General features: G+C 40.6%; 1 protein-coding gene across 2 annotated transcripts in view; it reads left to right on the top strand.

The window, feature by feature from the left end:
* myrfl (myelin regulatory factor like) overlaps positions 1-21068 on the top strand; it is a 61128-nt gene that overhangs the window by 11752 nt on the left and 28308 nt on the right. The window contains exons 3-10 of one of the 2 annotated variants that reach the window (XM_082167901.1): positions 8791-8878; positions 8999-9060; positions 10603-10999; positions 11086-11189; positions 12278-12425; positions 16956-17151; positions 17236-17312; positions 17405-17515. In XM_082167901.1, coding sequence (XP_082024027.1) covers positions 8791-8878; positions 8999-9060; positions 10603-10999; positions 11086-11189; positions 12278-12425; positions 16956-17151; positions 17236-17312; positions 17405-17515 — 1183 coding nt within the window. The remainder of the gene's footprint in view (positions 1-8790; positions 8879-8998; positions 9061-10602; positions 11000-11085; positions 11190-12277; positions 12426-16955; positions 17152-17235; positions 17313-17404; positions 17516-21068) is intronic. The other variant, XM_082167902.1, reaches the window with a different exon arrangement.

The following is a 21068-nucleotide window of genomic DNA, read 5'->3' as shown; positions in this document are numbered from 1 at the left end:
ATTTGACTTCTTTTAGTATGTCCTCCTGGACCATCCCTGCCAGGATTTGTAATATTTCGTTTTGGATATTTTTTGAAGTATAGATCGCATTGCGGGGGCCTTCTGATAGTCTTTTTTGAATAAAAGAATCATGATCTCCTACTACGTGCAAAATCTCAAGGAAATTGCCTCTGTTCCTAGACTCATCATTTTCATTATGTCCACGCTGAGCTATATTTTGTATTGCAGTAAGACACAATACCTGACCTATAGTCTTTATGTATTGTTGATTCTCTTTTATCTGTTTGCGATTCTCATCATTCATCATGCCTAATACTGATGTGTTGCGTTTCATCATCTTTTGATGATCTCGCCATATGGTCATTGCATTCAAATGCGGCTCAGATTTGGAATGTACACTAAAGCCACCATCTTTAAAAGTGGCCTTGCGCCAGTTTTTGTATCCCTCAGAAGAGGTAAACAGTTTTGCTAGATGAAAAATGCCGGCATGCAAAGCAATGCCCATGGCCATGGCCACTGAATATTCCAACCAAGGATATTCCTCATACCACTGTCCTTGGAAGCTCCTCCTTGCCCCTCCCAGCATGGTTTTGGGAAATACCTTTAACACAGGTTGTGTCGGATCATCTGCCTTCAGCTTTGATATATCTGAGAAGAGAAAACAAAAAAACACAATCACAGCACTGACAACATGTTACAATTTTTGTTGCATTTATCTAAACAATATCAGTTTTAATTTTGCCGCCTAGAGTTGGACATGTCTTTATTACAGCAGTGATTCAACGTACCATGAGGGCCAGCTTGACATTCACTGCTCCTAGCCATCTCTCCAGTTTCGCTTTCACACTCTTCACTGATTTGCCCTCTCTCTCGTCCTACATTTCCCTCTTTTTCAGTGGGCTGTTCTAGCCCCGCATGCTGCTCATGACCCTCATACTGATCCTGCCCCTCGCACTGCATGCTTCTGGCCCTCAGTCTGCATTAGTGTCTCCTGCTGCTCCTGCCCCTCGCACTGCTTCTGGCCCTCAGTCCGCCTTAGTGTCTCCTGCTGCTCCTGCCCCTCGCACTGCTTCTGGCCCTCAGTCCGCCTTAGTGTCTCCTGCTGCTCCTGCCCCTCGCACTGCTTCTGGCCCTCAGTCTGCCTTAGTGTCTCCTGCTGCTCCTGAACCTTGGTCTGCTTCTGGCCCTCAGTCCGCCTTAGTGTCTCCTGCTGCTCCTGCCCCTCGCACTGCTTCTGGCCCTCGGTCTGCTCCAGTCTCTTGTGCTGCTCATCTTTGTCTAACTTCTCTTCAGTCTCCCTTCTTCTCTCCCTGTCTTCTCCACCTGTGTCCAGTTCCCCCCTTTTTTTCTTGGGTTGAAAGAACTTGGCTATGCCAAACCTTTTCATTTTGCATCCTAATCTGACCTGCAGTTTGTCAAACGTAAAAATAGTTACCATGTCGTAAAAAACCATGTCGTACAATTCCAATTCATCTATCCATGTCAATTGAATCTTAATCCTTAGTAAAATGTAAATACTTTTACTAGATACATACTGTTGTGTATTCCCATGAGAAGGTTTTTTTTATTTTTTTTACTAACAATGCTGCAGAGCCATGAACAGCTGTTAACAATGTTACTGTTTATGTTCTCGCTAGTTGATCATGATTTTTGCAAGTTTGGTCATGGCACTGATACACTGTATGAAATACCAGTCTTCAATAAACCGACAGTCTTGTACCAAGTCTGCCAAATTTCTGCTGGTTGAAGACTTTGGTGGTGTTCAGATGTGGAATGTAGTGGATGCACTCACTTCAGTAAGTTGAAGTAATTGTACAGAAATACATTTCAAATTGCATAAGCTACTAAGAAAAATGTGGCTAATCATGCATCAGATGCTGTGCTGGCCTCAGCTTTCTGTTGGTTCATCTACCAGCAAACCCAATGAAATATTTAACTGGAATCTAAGCAATTACATCTCATGCACTAAGCATGTGATGTGCTGACATCAGCTTCAAATGTCTAGACTAGTAGCCTACTCTGGGTTTGAAAGTTAGTGGGCTACTTTTACTTGTTGTGATTGAGTAGAATTTCAGTCATGTAGGGCTAACTGCAAAATGCGTGGTCAACCAGCGAGAAAACGGTCACGTTGTTGATAACAGGTGTCCATGTGAGTCAAACGTGCAGTGCTTGTGCATCACCAGCTTATGACACGCTTAGATATCTTAGTTTAATTTGGCATGTCGACCATTTTTCAAAATTGGATAGTCATAGATGCTGGGAAAGTGGATGCATGCCAATTTTGTCACAGCAGTAGTTTAAACGCACACAAAGAGCTAAACTAACGTTAGATAAGACCCTTATCTGACCTGACGATCATAGACAACTAAGTATTGTGGATGTAAATAACGTAACAATGTGGTAGTTGCAGGGTTAACTGTCTGCTTATGGCCTTTTTCAACTTGGTGTCAAACTTACCTCTAAACTCACTGCTATCAGCCTCTCTTCTCCGAGACACTGCGTACTGCAGACAGATGCACTCACTTTCCAGGCTGCCACTAGTTAAATTTCGCGGGGGTCGCTGCCGTGCTGGTGATGGGTGAAACCATTGTGACTCAGAGGGGGAGGGGAGGGGATTCTAAATCGGCGATTTCTGTTTGAGAGGAGTTTGGTGCGGGTCTCCTTGGCCTTCAACGTGTAGGCTATGAACATAAAATATAACTAAAAAATATTATCTGATTTATAAATGGGGTGGCAACAGGGGTGGCAAGACTGTATCCCAGGGGTGGCAGCTGCCACCCTTTGCCACCCCGTAGATCCGCCACTGACCACACCTCCCCCACCACAGTCTCAATGTTATAATAATACTAACACTAATACAAATAAATTATGATCAAATCTTAATTTAAGGAACAATCCATTTTTCTTCCATGTTTTAATTTTAAAAGTAAAGCTCATTGTGCAGCACGTTGTTTGACAAAAAAGTTTGTTTAATTTCATATGATTAAAATAAATGTAATTATTGTTTTATGTCTTCATTTGATTACCAGAAAAAACAACACCGAATTTGTGTGGAAAAAAAACATTTCATAAATTGTTTATAATAAAAGTTTCATGATTTCAATTAATTAGACATGATTTTTTATTACTAAAAATTTTACACCACGTATCCGTAACATGCCCGCTCTCTGCGACACTAGTTTCGGGGGATCTACCCCCCCCCCCCCCCCCTGAAAAAATAGGCTATGGGATATACTGAGTGAATGTTCACTGTTCAATGATATACGGCGCATGTTCTAAAAGGGTTGTCCCTATTCTACCCTAGTCTCATCTCCCATTCCCTTTAAAAGCCAGTTGCGCTTGCGCCATGGTGGATTCGCTATTTACATGGCAGAATTTGCAAGCGGAAAAACTGACCGCTTCTCTAGCGAGGAAATGGATCTGCTCGTGCACAAGCAGACCATCTACGGGACAAGCCGGATTCCACCAAAGCTCCCTGAGGAAGCGTGGCCGGAGGTAGCAGTGATTGTGTCCTCGTCTTCTGGCATCACAAGAACGGCTGTACAATGCCGAAAATGGTACAATGATGTCAAGAGACGGGTAAAACAAAAGCTCGCCACAACAGCAAGTGGCCACGGGAAGAGGACCACCTAAAGCCACTCTGGACCTAAAGCCAGCGGAGGACATCGCTGCCTCTATCTTCAGTGCTGAAAGCATTGAGGGATTTGGGGGCTTAGAGTTGGGCGTCCAAGGTAATGCAATGATAATAAAAAAAACAACGTGTACAATGCATTCAGGCTTCTTATGAAAATATTTTATTTGACCAGCAACAGTCTAAAATAAATTAACTTGAAATGTCATGCAGCTCTGCTGGCTGAAGATCCTGCTGCCTGACCCAGTGAACAACCATCATCAAGGTTGAGAGGAGAGGCGAGGCGACCAAGAGCACAACGCGGGAACATCAGCCAAGAGGACCACCCATTCCTGGCACTCCAGCAGGCCGGCTTCAGCATGCTGGAGAGGGAATTGAGGGAATTGGAGATGTTACTGATGCCCCTCGGACGCATCGCAGACAGTGTCGGAAGTGTCGCTGAAGCAGTTGAGCGCATAATACCTGCAACATCTCCTGCAACACCTCCTCCATCCACCGGATCTTCTCCGTCCACCCGATCCATGACCATACTGCGCTTTGATGCTCCTGGACCCGCCGTGGTGCTTCCCGCCTGCGAACCCGAGGAGGAAGAAGATTGTTGTAAAAAAAAAAGATTGCGTAGATTTTTTTATTTTTATTTATTGAAATGGTTATTTTTTGTAATTAAAGTTTTGGTTCTCTTTTAAAGTAGTTTTTTTTTTTTTTATCATGGAGTAATAAGTAAAATCAGCAGGGTTTTAATTGCTGAAAGTATGGATACATGATCACTGTAATCTCAAAAATATTTAAAGTATTTTTAAATTAATAATTTACAAATATGCAAAAAAAAAATATTTGTAAGAAACAGGCGAAAGAATCACTAACTTTTCGAGACCGTTTCAGCACCTGGAGAGCTCTGTGATGTTTTCATAAAAGTATTATTTAAAAATGGTTCTCATCATATCCAGAGGTACAAAGTCATCATACACAATGAATCCATGGGGTACCATTTCAAAATAAATGCAATATTTGAATTTTTTTAAATCAAACAATTCAGCTTACTTACCAGGCTACAGGTGAAGCAGCTCTTCTGCCAGCTGATATCTCCTCGCCTGTGCTGCTGCTTGCGTATTTGGGTTAATTGGCATCGGCACATGCAGTTCAGCTTCACGCCTTCTAAAGTCCTGTAATCTGTCCTCATTTATGTCCAAGAGACATCCATGGCATATGGGAATGTTACACAACACACAACATGCCACAAAGAATGCTCCGACCTTCTGAGGGGTGTACTGTAATGTTCCCCCTGACTTGTCCAAACACCTGAAGCTCATTTTCAGTATGCCAAACGTTCTCTCAATGACAGCTTGTGCTTTTGATTAAAAAACACTTCACTCATTGTTGTAGGCATGATATCCAGTGTAATTAGCCATGTCTTTAATGGATAGCCATTTTCCCCTAGCAGTCACCCGTCCAGGCGTGAGTCACCCTGGAAGACTGCAGGATTTGTTCAGAATAAAGTAGTCATGGCTTGATCCAGAAAAATTTGGATTTGGACCCAACCTGGATATTGATGGAATGGGTTCCCTTACAATTAACGTATATCAAAGTGTTCTCTGAAGGGGCACATAGTTGCATGTGCGTGCAATTTATCGCACCCACAACCCCAGGGAACCCAAAGGTAGCCCAAAATTTTGGCTACTGCATGTATGGCCGAACATACGACATACAAAAAAATGTAGTGCAGCAGTTACTTTAACAGTAACAGGGAGTGCATATGGACAGTATGCATTTGTCTCTGGGTCATCTGCCAGAAGATGATAGAGGTCTGTTACTGCCTGGCGGAATAGGCGTAGCATCTGGCGACACTCCACCTCAGACAGGAACAGATGTGTACCTTGGCTGGTAGACCCTCTGCCTCCTCTGTCTCCCAATTCTTTGGTCCATCAGGTACTCCATTTGGCTGAACAATTCAAAAATACATAACTGATCAAATACACTGACTGAGGAGTTTTGCTCAAATTACATGTTTAGTAGTCAGTCAGTCGTCCGCGTTGGATCCAGGCTTTGATATGGCTTACTGGTTGTTGATGGACACCCTCAACCTGACGAGGCAGTTTAAATACATGTGTGTATTGGCACGATTGGTCAAATAATTTGCCAATTTCATTCATCATTACTGCAAATAGGTAGGCTAATTCTGATACATGCAATGACTATTGTAACGTAAACGACTCTGGGTCAATGCGAATTAGCTCAAGAATATAGGGAATTTGGGAATATTACAAATCATAACTCATGGTCATAATTCATAAATCGCATATACATTACTTTATCAATTTTCGGAAATACCTCGTTCTGTAACTGGTCTCGTCATCAGTCATTCGTCCAGCGAATAAATGTAAGGTTATCAGTTAAGAAGGAGTATTTCTGTTTACAAACTCCAAGAAAGTTTATCTTCTGGCCACGAACATAAAACTTCCTGAGTTTATGAATTAAAACTACTCAAGGTAGTCAAAATCGAGCTTGTAGCTTAGATCTTTTAGTTTCATTGACTTATAAGGTGGGTTTTCAAACACAGAGACAATTAAAAGTATAAATTGATTTTTAATAAATGTAAACTAGAGATTATATGAGCTACAATATAAACGTACGTAAAAATGCAAACAGTAAAACAGACAACATTTAACCAAACAAAACATAAAACATCGCGTGGTCAGAATAAATGAAATGAAATGAAAGAAAGAAAGAAAGAAATAGAGAGAAGAGATAGAGGGTAACTTAATTCACAGACCTAAGAACTGGACACCTGAAATCAGCGTTTAGAGAGAGTTACGTTACTTGCAAGATTCTGTGCTCTTTCAGTGTGGTGCTGAAGAGGGTGCGCGTGTGCGCGTGTCCGGCTGGTTTGCGTCTAGCTTCGTCTTCTGGGTCGTTTCGCAAGACGATGTAAAGGCTCACTTGAATTTAACGTTACCGAGAAAGTTCAGATCATTTCCCCTGTGGCGGGGAAAGGCGAGTAGGAACTTAGTTGCAAAAGAACGGCAGCTTCTACATGACGCGGGCATGCGTCCAGAGGAGAAGCCGAGGCCTGCCCCGCTGGTTGCGTTGGGAGAAGCGCTGCGCGTGGAGGAGAAGGTCCGAAGAGAGGATGAGTTGAGAGTTGAGAGTTGAGAGAGAGCGTTTAAACTGAAGGTTCGGACTTTTAAGGGAATCCCGTGTACGCCTCCTTTCTCGTGGAGGACGAATCGGATCCTCTGATCTGAAGCGGGAAGAGGTTTCTTTGTTTGTGAAGAAACCCCCCCCACTTTGACTGTCATGTGAGAAATCGAAAACAACATTCATATTTAGAAATGTGGTATTTCCTGGAATAAATGCATATTATTGTACTTTGCAGTCAAGATTCGACTCCGACATGTTGTTCCCATTACATTGACACCTCGAATGACGTTTTTGCATGAAAGAAATACAGGGTTACATAATTTCCTCATAATCACTAGCATAGTGATTTTGATTATCATAATAACGTTGCATAGATACCTCAGACATTATCTGGCTAATTATACACACATAAAAATACATATCACAAACATTGCTATTGGATCATATGTGTGGAAATGTCTGGAATGTTGGCTTGAAGAAGAACTGGAGGAGCTGCAGCTTTGGAGTCATAAAGTTTATGACCAGGTCGAGGTCGGGTTACAAGACACTATTGAGGAACCTTCTTTCAGTGAACCTTTAGAATTCAAAATTATACTCTAGCAAACCACACCTCTATTATAAGGCAAACTAACCACACATGCATAATGGAATTGTACATATATTTAAAAGAAATATTGCTTATCCTGAGGTACACACAAAGGTTGGTCCTTTCGGTGTGTGTGTGTGTGTGTGGGTGTGTGGGTGTGTGTGTGTGCGTGCGTTGGACTGTCATGAGGCTGTAAAGTCACAGGGAGTCCATGCTGAAATGGGGGGTTTTAGAGGGGATTCTCCAAAACAGGGTTCCCTATTTGACTCAAATGTCCCTCTGGGGAGCCACAAAGATGCAATTTTGACCGTTCAAGCAGACTTAGAGGCGCCATGAACAAACTCGTTGTCTAAGGAGACAACGAAGGATGTGTTTGGAGATCAGGATTTACTAATTTGAACAGCATGTGACCGCATGTCATAGTCATTGTCGTTACACTATCCATTATGACATGTAGGCATTTTTATATTAATGTACACAATAATAATCTTTTACATTTTAATCCTTTATTTATTTATTTTTAAGATTTAAAAATGTTTGTGTGCTGCTGCATAAGCAGCCCTGCTTACATTACCCTGTGTGTGTAAGAAGCAAAGTGTGCGTGCGTTGTGGACCGGCCTATAGGCGCAAATTACTAACGCGCACTTTAAACAAAAAAAAAATAAATATTACATTGACTTTAGACCAGGTTTTTGTTGGTCAATGGTCCATTGTTGGTCCATTTCAGTTGCCTCAAAATAGCAACGCGCCAACAATGCACCTGAACACACCTCGTTTTCAGACCAGCACGACCATGGGCGAACAGATGGGGGCGAGTGCATTTACTATTTAAACAACGTGGCGCAGGACATGAAAATGATAACTGCATCAGGCTGAAAGTAGCAAAAATCACTTGTGCCTGATGCCGCATTGCGTTGGGTGTATGATAGGGCCCCTAGTCTCAGACGTAGAACTGCCTAAATTGTCCAACAGGTACACAGGACTTAAGGTGCATTTTACGGTGTAACCGGCCCATGGTGCCAACCACTACCAGGTATTTTAGATATACAAGTTACAACAGTCTGTAAGGTTTCTTGATGTTGAAAATATTAATTATGGTTAACTGAAGCTCATATGTGCTTACTTGACTCGAGAGAACCAATGAATAAAATTAATTCTGTTCATCGTTTAAAGCAATCCTGTCTCTTCAGAAGACTTGTATTAAACCACTGGATTAATATGAACTATGTTTGCTATCTCTTTATATTTTGATGATGAACAAAAGTGCATCAGTATCAAGAAAGAATGTAAATCCAACAGCAGAATGGTAGCATAACCCCAGAGCTCACTGCAGCATGAAATCCGGTCCTGAGCTGCTATAGCCCCTCAAATTGTTCAAATTGATCACATTCAACAGGGGGGAAAAAGTATTTTTTACTCTTCTTTTTTTCATCAGGACAAGATGTGAGTGGGGTGTTGGAGAGTGCCGTGGTAGACACCAGTATTCTGGAGCAGTATTTGAGCAATGAGACAGATCCCACTTTGTGAGTTCTTTCAGATATTCTAATTAAAATATTTTCAAATAAAGTCCACTTAACCTCCTCTATATGACAATTTGACATTTTTATTTGTTCATCTTAGTACCCGTTTTTCTTATTTCTTAGCATGTTACCCGAGTCACCACCAGATTCAGGATCAGAACGTAGTTCTCCACCACAAATACAAGGTGACTCTTCTCCTATCTAAAATCCCAACCTCACTTGGGATTAACTCTCTCCCTGCCCGTGTTTTTGAAAAAGTTGCCAGCCATTTTCACAAAAGTGTCATGGCCCCCAGAACATTTAGTTGTGTGAATATCTGAGCAGGTCTGATGAAGAGCCTGCGTGCTCGAAACGTAACATACGCTATGCGATAGTTGTCTTGAAAATAAATATTTTTTATAATTTTGGAGCTTAGGTGTTGCCGACTTTATATTTTATTCTTTACGTGAATATCTGAACATGCAATTGATCCAAAACAGACCCTTTGCTGCTTCCTCTTTTTTTTTTCTTTAAAAACTGGTTTTATTCTTGCTTCATGCATTCTTTTTTTTTTAATCACACTTGAATGTGTGTAGGTTTATTGAAAAAAGCAACATTAGCAACAACCAAAAAGAGCAAAAAGCTAAGAAAATCGCATTTTAGTCAAAGACTAAGTCTGGATTGGATTCAGAAGGATGATCAAAATATAGAAGGAGTAGATCGAGTCCATCAACATCCCCAAAGCTTGCACAGTCCTATACTTCGTCCTGGTTCAACATTTCATCAGTAAAGTGGGGCAGTTTTGATTTATATGCTGTTAACCTTGATGATCATAGGGGTGGTGGTGCAATGGATAAGACACATGCCTTTGGCGTGAGAGACCCGGGTTCGAATCCACTGTGAGACACCAATGTGTCCCTGAGCAAGACACTTAACCCCTAGTTGCTCCAGAGGCGTGCGACCTCTGACATATATAGCAATTGTAAGTCGCTTTGTATAAAAGCGTCAGCTAAATGAATAAATGTAAATGTAAATGATCGCATTTATTTTTTTATTTTTTTTTTACATAATATGCATCTGCTAACATATCCTATCGCTTGTTTCTGATTCTTCTTCGTTCTGTGTTTTGATCGGGAGATTCTGTACTCTTTCAGAAGATGTGTAATAGTGTCCCCTACCGTCAAAACATGGAAAGCCGGAAAAAATCTGTCAAAATTCCGGGGAAGCACTGTTTAATTTTCGTCAATGGCGGGGAAAGAGTCAAAACACATTTGTTATCCACCTTATTTCTGACGAGCTTACTGCATTTTGAATTATGGGTGGCACTTCCGGTTTGGGGAACTTCCATTCAAAAAAGACCGAATCGAATCATTTCAAATCATAAGGTTGCCCTACAAATAAAGCTTATCCATCAGTTTGACTGAATGAACTGTCAATTTTCTTTCATGTTTTATTTTTCAACTTCATGAGAAAAAAACGTCACACTTGGTATTTTAACGTGACATGATGCACCTTTTTGATGCTTTTACACTTTTAAATTGTTAATGTTTGATGGTTGAAGGGTGAGTAGAATAATGTCATCTCATTGTACCTAGTTTTCGTAAAAAGAAAAACGTATTATTGCATTTATAGAGCGAGCCTTTCACTGATTGTTCACAGCTTAGTGGAGGTTACACCCATAATTCGCACAAAGCGCCATGGGGCGTACGAATAAGGTGGATAGTCATTAAACTCTGTCTTTTCACCAGATTCCAGATGGTCTACTGAACAAAGCAGCCGGGACACATATAGCCAATCAGAAGACTCCTTCCCTCCATCTTGTCCCTTTAAAGACATAAAACCAGAGCGCTGTGGTGGTGCAGGACTCATGTATGATGTTGGCAGAACCCATGGGAACATCAAAACTAATTCACCTGCTTCGGTACCTCAGTACAGTCTCAACACAGCTGACAGTTACATTCAGGCAACCATGTCCCATAATGCACCCATCCATGGTATCCTGCAGTATACTCAGTGCTCACCGATGGGTCTTTCAGCGGGACATATGCCAGCTAATGCTGCTGTGGATTCTTCCTGTGTGCCCCATGCTATGCAACCAGAGACTGTGTACCCTTATATGCCCCCAAAACACGACCAACATGTAGGGTAAGACACGTTTGCGGCATGTGCTGTTCTGCTTTGTTATGCAGTTTATTCAGTATATTCACAGTCTGCAGTTCTTGCTTTAACAGAAATTTCGTACAAAAAAATAAGAAAAGAAGACGGTCAAACTCTTTTGAGGAGCACACAGAGCAGCACAAGGGCACCGACCTGGTTTGGGCCAAACCGTCATTCTGTAAGTATTACATCATATGCAGAATATTTGAGTCCAATCTTAGGTGTTCATGGTCTATTTGCCAGTCTATACATGTTACTTTGTGGCATTACATCTTGCAATATATTGGTCAGAACCAATGTAAAATGCTATAAAGTGTACATAAGGGTGCTTTCACACTAGCACTTTTGGTGTGCACCTGGGTTCGTTTAACATCACACTTCGGTTTGTTTGGATGATTTGAATGCTATTTTCTGAAGTAAGATGTAAACACGCAAAGTCTGCTTGTAAAATGGTGGTCTGGTTCATGTGAACCGTGCAGTTTGGTGCTTATATAAACATGATCATACTAAATTGTGGAAGTGAACCGCCATTGATGACATATGATTCGATAAAACTGTTTATTTGTGTTGTCACTCACTTTTCTGACAACTGGTACTGATATACTGCAAGCAGAGAGAATGTATAGGCCTAACTCATGCCTGTTTGCCTTCAGAATATTCAATATTAGTACTGCTCACACAGTAGAGCATAGCGCTAGCAACACCAAGGTTATTGATTCCATTACTACACATTCCATTTTCAGATCTTGTTAAAAATTGTTATATAAATCAGTAAAATAGTTTGTAATGATAGAAAAAGAGAGATTAAAAGACAAACCAATATCTTTATTGTGAAGAGGCAATCACAGCGTTCTGCAGTGGTGACAGTGAAACACATTCCAATGAAAACGTTCCTGTTAAGGCTACACTACACGACTTTTAAAACCAGAACAGATTTGTACACTAGGCATTTTTAAGATTTTTAACACTTGCAGAATTTGTAAATCTTACAGTTAAAAACTGGGCATTAAACCAGACTTTGCTATTCAAAACACAACAGTCTCACACAGAAACATGCCCTCGTTGCTTGGAGACATACGACAAATTATGTGTTCCAAAGTTATTGGGTCATTCTGTAATTTATAGAATAAAACTGTTGGTTTCAGTTTAAAGTGATTATTCATAGAATGATATATGTAAAAATATTAAACATTTACATGGTAGTATATACCAGCCTATACATATCATTTTGTGAATGTCTTTGCTTAATGTCTGTGTTGTCTTCAGGTCCAGAGAGTGGATCATATGAAGCACAGTCTTATGACAGCGATGCTACTGGTGGAAGTCCAGCAAGCAGTGTGCACCAGCTGCTCACATGGGACCAGTATCAGCCCAGTCAGTGGTGCTCGCTCCACAACAGCAGATCTGAAACGTTGTGAGTAGCTACCAAGACTTCCTAACCTGACGATTAACCGAGTACTATGATCTATTTTTTTTCCTTTAAAATTACTTAAAGTACATATATAACAACGAGGCAATAATAATTGGTTCAAATAAAATATCAAAAGCATGTAATCCTTTGGTTTTATTGAACAACACTGTTAAAATACATAATGTAATATACATAACATAAACATAATTCAATTTATGCACAACGTTATGCATTATAACAAATGCCTGGCGATTGTTGTTGTTACACTTTACAGCAGATCAAATCCTTGTTCAATATTGACCAAAAATGTAAATAATAACAGTGCAACACTTTGCTATGAAACACAAAGCACATAAAGACTTTATATGCATTCTCAAATGCACATTATTGGAAACCCAAACAATATATATATATATATTTTTTTTTTTTTTACTCATACTTTTATTAAATCAGTAAGAAAAATGCATCATCAAATCATTCACAAAACCAATCAACACAGCAAAAAAAAATTACATCCATTCCCCCTCAAACACAGTAAAAATAAAAAAAATAAAAAAATTTTTAAATTAAAACACCACTGTAGTACAAAGGTTTCCATATAATGCATCTCTTTATAGTACTTAAACTCAACTGAGATCCTAGACCTGATAAATGCCTTAAACAACAATACACTATCTTGGCCATTTGTAATCTTGTTTTTTCTTGAGATATATATGGTCATGTTTACTTGGCCGACCATAAAATGAATCAACTGCCATTTAAATCTTTGATTGCGATCTTATCCTGCCCCGTAAATGAAAGCCTTAGATGTGAAACTTTCCTTAAAACCTAGGCTACAAACAATTTTTCTAGTAATACAAAAAGTGGTTTTAGCCAGATACATTCCAGAAAACAATGAACAATCGTTTCTCTGAAACCACAAAAAACACAACCTTCATTGACATTGGGATTAATTACACAAAAGCATTAACAACAACAGCCCCCTTCAGCAAATTCCCTTCCTCATATCTTGCTGACTACCCTAAACTTTTCCGACTTGAGCCTGGGAGAACCAAGGTGCTGGTGCTATCTATCTAACTGACTCTACTCCTATTCGGCAGAGGCCGTACCGTGTACCCGAGAGCCTTGTCACCCCATTGAAAAAAGAGATTCAATTGATGAGAGACCTGGGGGTAATAGAACCATCAGCCAGTGCATGGAGTAGTCCGATTGTCTTGGTCCCTAAGAAAGATGGTTCACTAAGGCTGTGCCTGGAATTCAGAAAACTCAATTCTGTTTCTAAGTTTGATGCATATCCAATGCCGAGAATTGATGAGCTGGTGGAGAGGATTGGAAGAGCCAGGTACATCACCACCTTAGATCGCTGTAAGGGATATTGGCAGGTTCCGCTGGAGAAGTCCAGGGAATACACTGCATTCAAGACACCTATAGGACTCTTCCAGTTTACAACGATGCCGTTTGGGTTACACAGGGCTCCGGCGACATTTCAACGGCTTATGGACCATACTCTTCAAGAGTGTGAGGACTGCTGTGCTGCTTACTTGGATCATGTGGTCATCTATAGTAACACCTGGGATGATCACCTCCAACATTTGCACCGCGTCCTGAGTAAGATCAGCAGGTCTGACACTAAATGGATCTAAGTGTGGGCTGGCAAGGCAAGAAACCCAATACCTGGGATTCCAGCTAGGAAATGGTGAAGTGAGACCTCAGGTGGACAAAGTTGAAGCCATACGCAACTGCCTCAGACCCCGTACAAAGAAGGAGTTGCTTTCTTTTCTGGGACTAGTTGGTTGGTATCGGCGCTTCATACCACGGTTCTCCAGCCTAGCTGTACCCCTGACTAACCTGACCACAAAGGCGGTTAAAAACCCGGTTATATGGACTGAGGACTGTGAGCATGCCTTCACACAGTTAAAACACTATCTGTGTACATCCCCAGTCCTGAGAAGGCCTGACTTCACTAAAAGATTTTTAGTTCAGGTGGATGCCTCCGCAAAGGGGATTGGGGCAGTGTTGGCTCAGAGAGAGGTTGGTCGAGAACAACCCATTCTGTACCTCAGCCGAAAACTCCTACCCAGAGAAACCCATTACTCAACCATTGAAAAGGAGGGCTTAGCTATCAAGTGGGCCCTAGACAGCCTTCGGTATTATCTTTTGGGTAGAGAATTTGACCTCGAGACCGACCACAGAGCACTTACCTGGATACATACCATGAAAGACCAGAACTCCCAGGTAACTCGCTGGTACCTGTACTTGCAGCCATTCCAGATTAAGGTCCGTTACAAAGCAGGGAGGTGTAACGTTACCCCAGATTTTCTGTCCCGATTGCCGAGCCTCGTCAATCCAGGAGAGGAGGGAGGTAATGTGACAGATCTCTCTGTCACCGGTTGGGACAGCACTTGCATTCCCATCCCCATCTAATACTACACATTATGTTACACATTTTCAGCTCTATAGCCTTTCCTTCAGGTGCACACTTGGGTTTGTGCTACCGATAGTTTTGCATACATGCACACACAGCCATTATACATCAAATATTCCCGCTATCATATCATATTTTTAAAAATCACACACACCAGACAAGTTCTATTATAACATCTTTATTTACTTATATGTATATTTGTTAGTAGGTGTCTTTGTTCGTGCTGTGAAGTGTCTTGCATGTGGTGTCTTCCTGGTTGATCTGCCGTGAGCACGGCAAGTGAAAAAGGTCAAAACGCCAGCGGCGATTCATAAACGCTTAAATCATAGCTTGCCGTAGCATGCTGCGCATGCGTGAGTCATCTGTCGGCTGTACGGTTTTTACTGTTTATGTGTGGGGAAGGGGGGAAAATGTCCTTAATAATTAATTTATTAACTATGTATATTTCATATTATTACTGAAGTATAATGAATACATATTATTACACAATACATATATAAAAGTGTGTATAACCAGTTTACCTTTTTGGAGAAGGCTGGAAAATGGATACTTACCTGGTACTTACCATAATGGTTTCTCCCAAATTGGTGGGGCCTTTAAAATATAAAGGGCAGCTCTCTCACACAAAGAGAGGGAAGTGTGGACGTTAAGGAGTGCAATTTGAGGTGCAATTGGAGACTATTGAAATCCTTTTTAGAAGGACTTACTCCGTACATGGACGAGACGAGACAGAGAGAGAGAGAGGGAGAGAGAGAGAGAGAGCTCTTTGTGAGCAAACAACTCAACTTGATAATTTAGAAGTAAATAGTGGAAGCATAAATTGAACTGGACAATTCCATACCATATATGTGACCCTGACCACAAAACCAGTCACATGGGTAAATTTTATGAAATTGAGATGTATACAGCATATGAAAGCTGGATAAATAAGCTTTCAATTGATGTGTGGTTTGTTAGAATATGACAATATTTGGCCGAGATGCAACAATTTGAAAATCTGGAATCTGAGGGTGCAAAAATATCGAAACATTGGAAAAATCGCCTTTAAAATTGTCCATTTATGTTTGCGATTATGCTGCATTCACTCACAAAAATACATGTTTTATATATTTACAGTAGGAAATTTACAAAATATCCTCATGGAACATGATCTTTACTTAATAGCATAATGGTTTTTGCCATAAAAGAAAAATCGATAATTTTGACCCATGCAATGTATTGATAATGTTTTATAGATCTTTTATTGAAACTGTTTTGACCTTTGCTATGATCTGTTGGTTTTATGGATCAAATGTTAAAAGTAGATCCCAGCTTCAGAGCATTATTCATTTAGGGTCAAAGATTACAGGCTCTGTACAGCTGGGTTTGTCTGCTCTGTGTGAGAGGAATGTGCTTAGGAAGTCTTTGACTATCTTGGATGATACATCTTACATTTTGTTTTCAGAATTTGAACTGCTTCCCTCAGGTAGGCGATATAGAGTGCCCAAGTGGAGGACTGTTAAAGCTTCTAGGTCTTTTGTTTCAAATGCAGTTATGAGTGTAAATACTTATTTGAAACAAAGATAAAGATACCGTGAATTTTAATAGTAGCTATATGAAGAATTATTGTAAATGCCCGGGGTTTGTGATGTTCGTGATGTTTGTGATGTTTTCTGTTTCATAAAAATGTGTATGTTTGTGAGGTTGAAGCTGCTTAAATTACCCTGTAAAGGGACAAATAAAGATTTTACTACTACTTACTACTACTATTGTTGACTATTGCCACAAATATACCCGTGCGACTAATGACTGGTTTTGTGATCCAGGGTCACATGCATTGTTCGTTCTACAAAAAAAATTGTTCTAGAAAATTCCGGAAAATTTTAGGAAGTGCTACTTACTAATAAGCAGTAACATTTGTTATGGTTGTGAATTTTGCTTTGTCTGGGGTGACCCTTTTTTAAACTTTAAAGGAATTAAGGCCTTTTTCATTGTTTTTAAGCAAAAGTTCATTGATTTATGATACAGGAAATCTTTTATTTGAAAAATAGTCAAAAAGTTATAACCCTAGTGCTCACTACTTCTTAATCATTATCTTGACATCTTATTCTGTCCCCTTTTTTGTGTAGACCACCTCCAGGTTACCATGTGGACACTGATAAGGGCTTCAGCTACTCCACAGCTGATGAAGCCTTTGTGTGTCAGAAGAAGAACCACTTTCAGGTTACGGTTCAGATTGGGATGGTTGGAGATCCCAGATTTGTCAGAACCCCAGCAGGTCTCATGCCCGTGGAGAGCTTCTACGTGAAGGTGTTTGGGGTCAAGGTAGTGACAACATGGCTGAAAACTTACGGAAACATTTATGTTCTGAATGCAGATGGTTTGTTTGACGCTTGAACCCTTTTGTAGTTTGAAGCACAGAACCATTTCATCACCATCGAGCAGTCTCAGTCGGATCGCAGCAAGAAGCCTTTCCTGCCGGTCAGGTGAGTGTCAGGATACTTAAAATGAAGCATGTGGAAAAACATATTTATAATGTGTAATTTATCCTGTTTTTATGGTGTAACATCTCTTTTAGAGTAAATCTGCCAGGAGACACAATCACCAAGGTGACATTAGGACGCTTACACTTCTGTGAAACGACGGCGAATAACATGAGGAAAAAGGGCAAACCCAATCCTGATCAGAGGTTAGTTACAAACAAATTTGCTTGTTCTTTTGAAGGTCTAACCTTTGGACATACAGAGTTTACCATTTTAACAGTTAGAAACAACAGGTTAGCTACAATGATCCAGGTAAAGCACTTTCGTGTACAGTTTTATTAGATTTGCCACATTCGCTTGTTCAGGCCAAACCTTAATATTTCATGATTTCTGGTCAGGTGTTTGGTTCAGTAATCTGTTGTGATTCTTAGATGGTTTAAGGAGAATAATCTTCCAAACATAACTTTTAAAAAGATTTCTTGATGAGTTTATCTATAGACTACTGAAACAAAGGTATGTTGGACTGATCTTTAAAGGGTACATAACATACACAGTTTCACCTAATCTCATGTTAATCTTGAGTACCTATAGAGTAGTAGTGCATCCTTCATATCTCCAAAAAGTCTTTAGTTTTATCATATTTATAAAAGAAAAATACAGCTTTGCGATTGTCTCCGGAAAAAGCCGAGCTCCTGGAGGCGTGCCGTGGGCGGAGCTATAGAGTCAAGCGGGAGCAGACTTTTCTGCAAAAGACAGAAATCTGATCCAGTTGTACTTACATGAATGGGGTCTTTTATCACTGGGACCGCTCCACGTTTTAATAGCAAACGATTTGCAAATCCAGCGTCGACCTGGGCCTTGTTAATAAAACATTCGTCACTGAAATGACCAGAACACACAACCGCACTTGCTACACTCCGTTGCTGCCCCGGAAAAACAAACTGCATCCACTGTTCCTGTAACGCTGGGTTCTTTGGGAAGCTGAACACGGTAAGCTTTCCCTCACATCCAAAAACACACTTTTTTGGAGACATTCTTGAACAAATCCTATGCAGCGCTGCCGATGATTTCCTGTTGAAGCGCGTTGATGTGTGCGGTCTCGCTCTCCTCTGGTCGACGTGTGCGCGGGCGCGCTTTTCCGAGAGAAATGCTCATATAAGGAGTTCCACTCTCGTCTACGTCATTAGATCCACGATCGAAAAAAAACAGCCAAAACTTGTACCAACCAGGAAGTAAGATTTTCGGCACAGAAATTCTCCGTTATTCGTCCAAAATATTTTTTTTTAACTTTGCCCATGTTTAGCATGAGAATCCATCTCTTTAACACTGTAAACAACTCTGAATACATGAAACACCATTGTACCCCCCCTTTAAGGATGCAATCTTCTTACCTTTTTGTAAAATTCACCATTTTGGATCCAAAATGGGTCATGATTCTGTTTTCAGTGTCACAGAGTAGCTTGATCAGTTTACCATAAATGCTGCTCCAAGTGAACTCAGATGCTATATGTTTGAGTCGCTTAAACACAAATGCCAACATTTTTAATGAAACCTGAGAGAAAATTTCACTCTTCCAAAAGTCAATAAAAACATCATAAAAGTGGTTATGATTTCAAACATTTTAATCTAGGTCTTCTGCACAGGCGAACAAATTTAATTGATGTTTTTATTCACATATAAACATCGATCAACGCAAAAACAAATGTTCATGGTATATATATATATATATACACTCACCTAAAGGATTATTAGGAACACCTGTTCAATTTCTCATTAATGCAATGATCTAATCAACCAATCACATGGCAGTTGATTCAATGCATTTAGGGGTGTGGTCCTGGTCAAGACAATCTCCTGAACTCCAAACTGAATGTCAGAATGGGAAAGAAAGGTGATTTAAGCAATTTTGAGCGTGGCATGGTTGTTGGTGCCAGACGGGCCGGTCTGAGTATTTCACAATCTGCTCAGTTACTGGGATTTTCACGCACAACCATTTCTAGGGTTTACAGAGAATGGTGTGAAAAGGGAAAAACATCCAGTATGCGGCAGTCCTGTGGGCGAAAATGCCTTGTTGATGCTAGAGGTCAGAGGAGAATGGGCCGACTGATTCAAGCTGATAGAAGAGCAACTTTGACTGAAATAACCACTCGTTACAACCGAGGTATGCAGCAAAGCATTTGTGAAGCCACAACACGCACAACCTTGAGGCGGAAGGGCTACAACAGCAGAAGACCCCACCGGGTACCACTCATCTCCACTACAAATAGGAAAAAGAGGCCACAATTTGCACGAGCTCACCAAAATTGGACAGTTGAAGACTGGAAAAATGTTGCCTGGTCTGATGAGTCTCGATTTCTGTTGAGACATTCAGATGGTAGAGTCAGAATTTGGCGTAAACAGAATGAGAACATGGATCCATCATGCCTTGTTACCACTGTGCAGGCTGGTGGTGGTGGTGTAATGGTGTGGGGATGTTTTCTTGGCACACTTTAGGCCCCTTAGTGCCAATTGGGCATCGTTTAAATGCCACGGCCTACCTGAGCATTGTTTCTGACCATTGTCCATCCCTTTATGACCACCATGTACCCATCCTCTGATGGCTACTTCCAGCAGGATAATGCACCATGTCACAAAGCTCGAATCATTTCAAATTGGTTTCTTGAACATGACAATGAGTTCACTGTACTAAAATGGCCCCCACAGTCACCAGATCTCAACTCAATAGAGCATCTTTGGGATGTGGTGGAACGGGAGCTTCGTGCCCTGGATGTGCATCCCACAAATCTCCATCAACTGCAAGATGCTATCCTATCAATATGGGCCAACATTTCTAAAGAATACTTTCAGCACCTTGTTGAATCAATGCCACGTAGAATTAAGGCAGTTCTGAAGGCGAAAGGGGGTCAAACACAGTATTAGTATGGTGTTCCTAATAATCCTTTAGGTGAGTGTATATATATAGTTTGTCCGTGTTTTGCCCCTAGTTTTGTCCGTGATGATCTAAGATTATTTAGTGATTATAAAAAAGAAAAGCGATTTCTGCCATGCCATATCACACATACAGTATTCTAGCTTTCCTGTTAAAATAGTTTACTTTAGTAGTTTACTTTAAAATGAAGATTACCCCACGATTTAATCACCCTCAAGCCATCCTAGGTGTATAACTTTCTTCTTTCAGATGAATACAATACAGAGTTATATTAAAAAATATCCTGGCTCTTCCAGGCTTGATAATGGCAGTGAATTGCAACCAACAATTCAAAGCTCAAAAAAGTAAATCCATCCATCATAAAAGTGCTCCACATGGCTCCGGGGGGTTAATAAAGAGTTTGTGTAAGAAAAATATTAATATTTAAAGGAGCATTTCACCTGTGGGAACATTAATCTTTATTGAAAGTGGGTCATATATGTAGTCGAAATGTAACATAAATTTCGAATTTGGTGCCATCTTGACCGAGGAAAGACAAAGTAACTTTAGGGCGCATTTGTATGGAAGACAACAACTCCCACAATGCACCACATTGCACAGCTCCGCAGGCCACTCCCACTAATCCAGAACACCGCCTATGAGCTATCCGTCTATCAGAGAAATCACTCTTCTCACAAGGCTAGCTACCACCAGAGCTTGAAATTCATTTCACACAAAATGTCTAGTTAGTTGGCAAATTCATTAGTGAATTACTCCTCGTTTGTATTTCAATGGTGAATTATTGCATGGTACCGGGATGTTCAGTCCGCGTCCGCGACAGGCAGGTCTTC

This window comes from Leuciscus leuciscus (genome assembly GCF_965113295.1).
Source record: "Leuciscus leuciscus genome assembly, chromosome: 4".
Classification (NCBI taxonomy): domain Eukaryota; kingdom Metazoa; phylum Chordata; class Actinopteri; order Cypriniformes; family Leuciscidae; genus Leuciscus; species Leuciscus leuciscus.
This window is presented reverse-complemented; position numbering and strand designations above follow the sequence as displayed.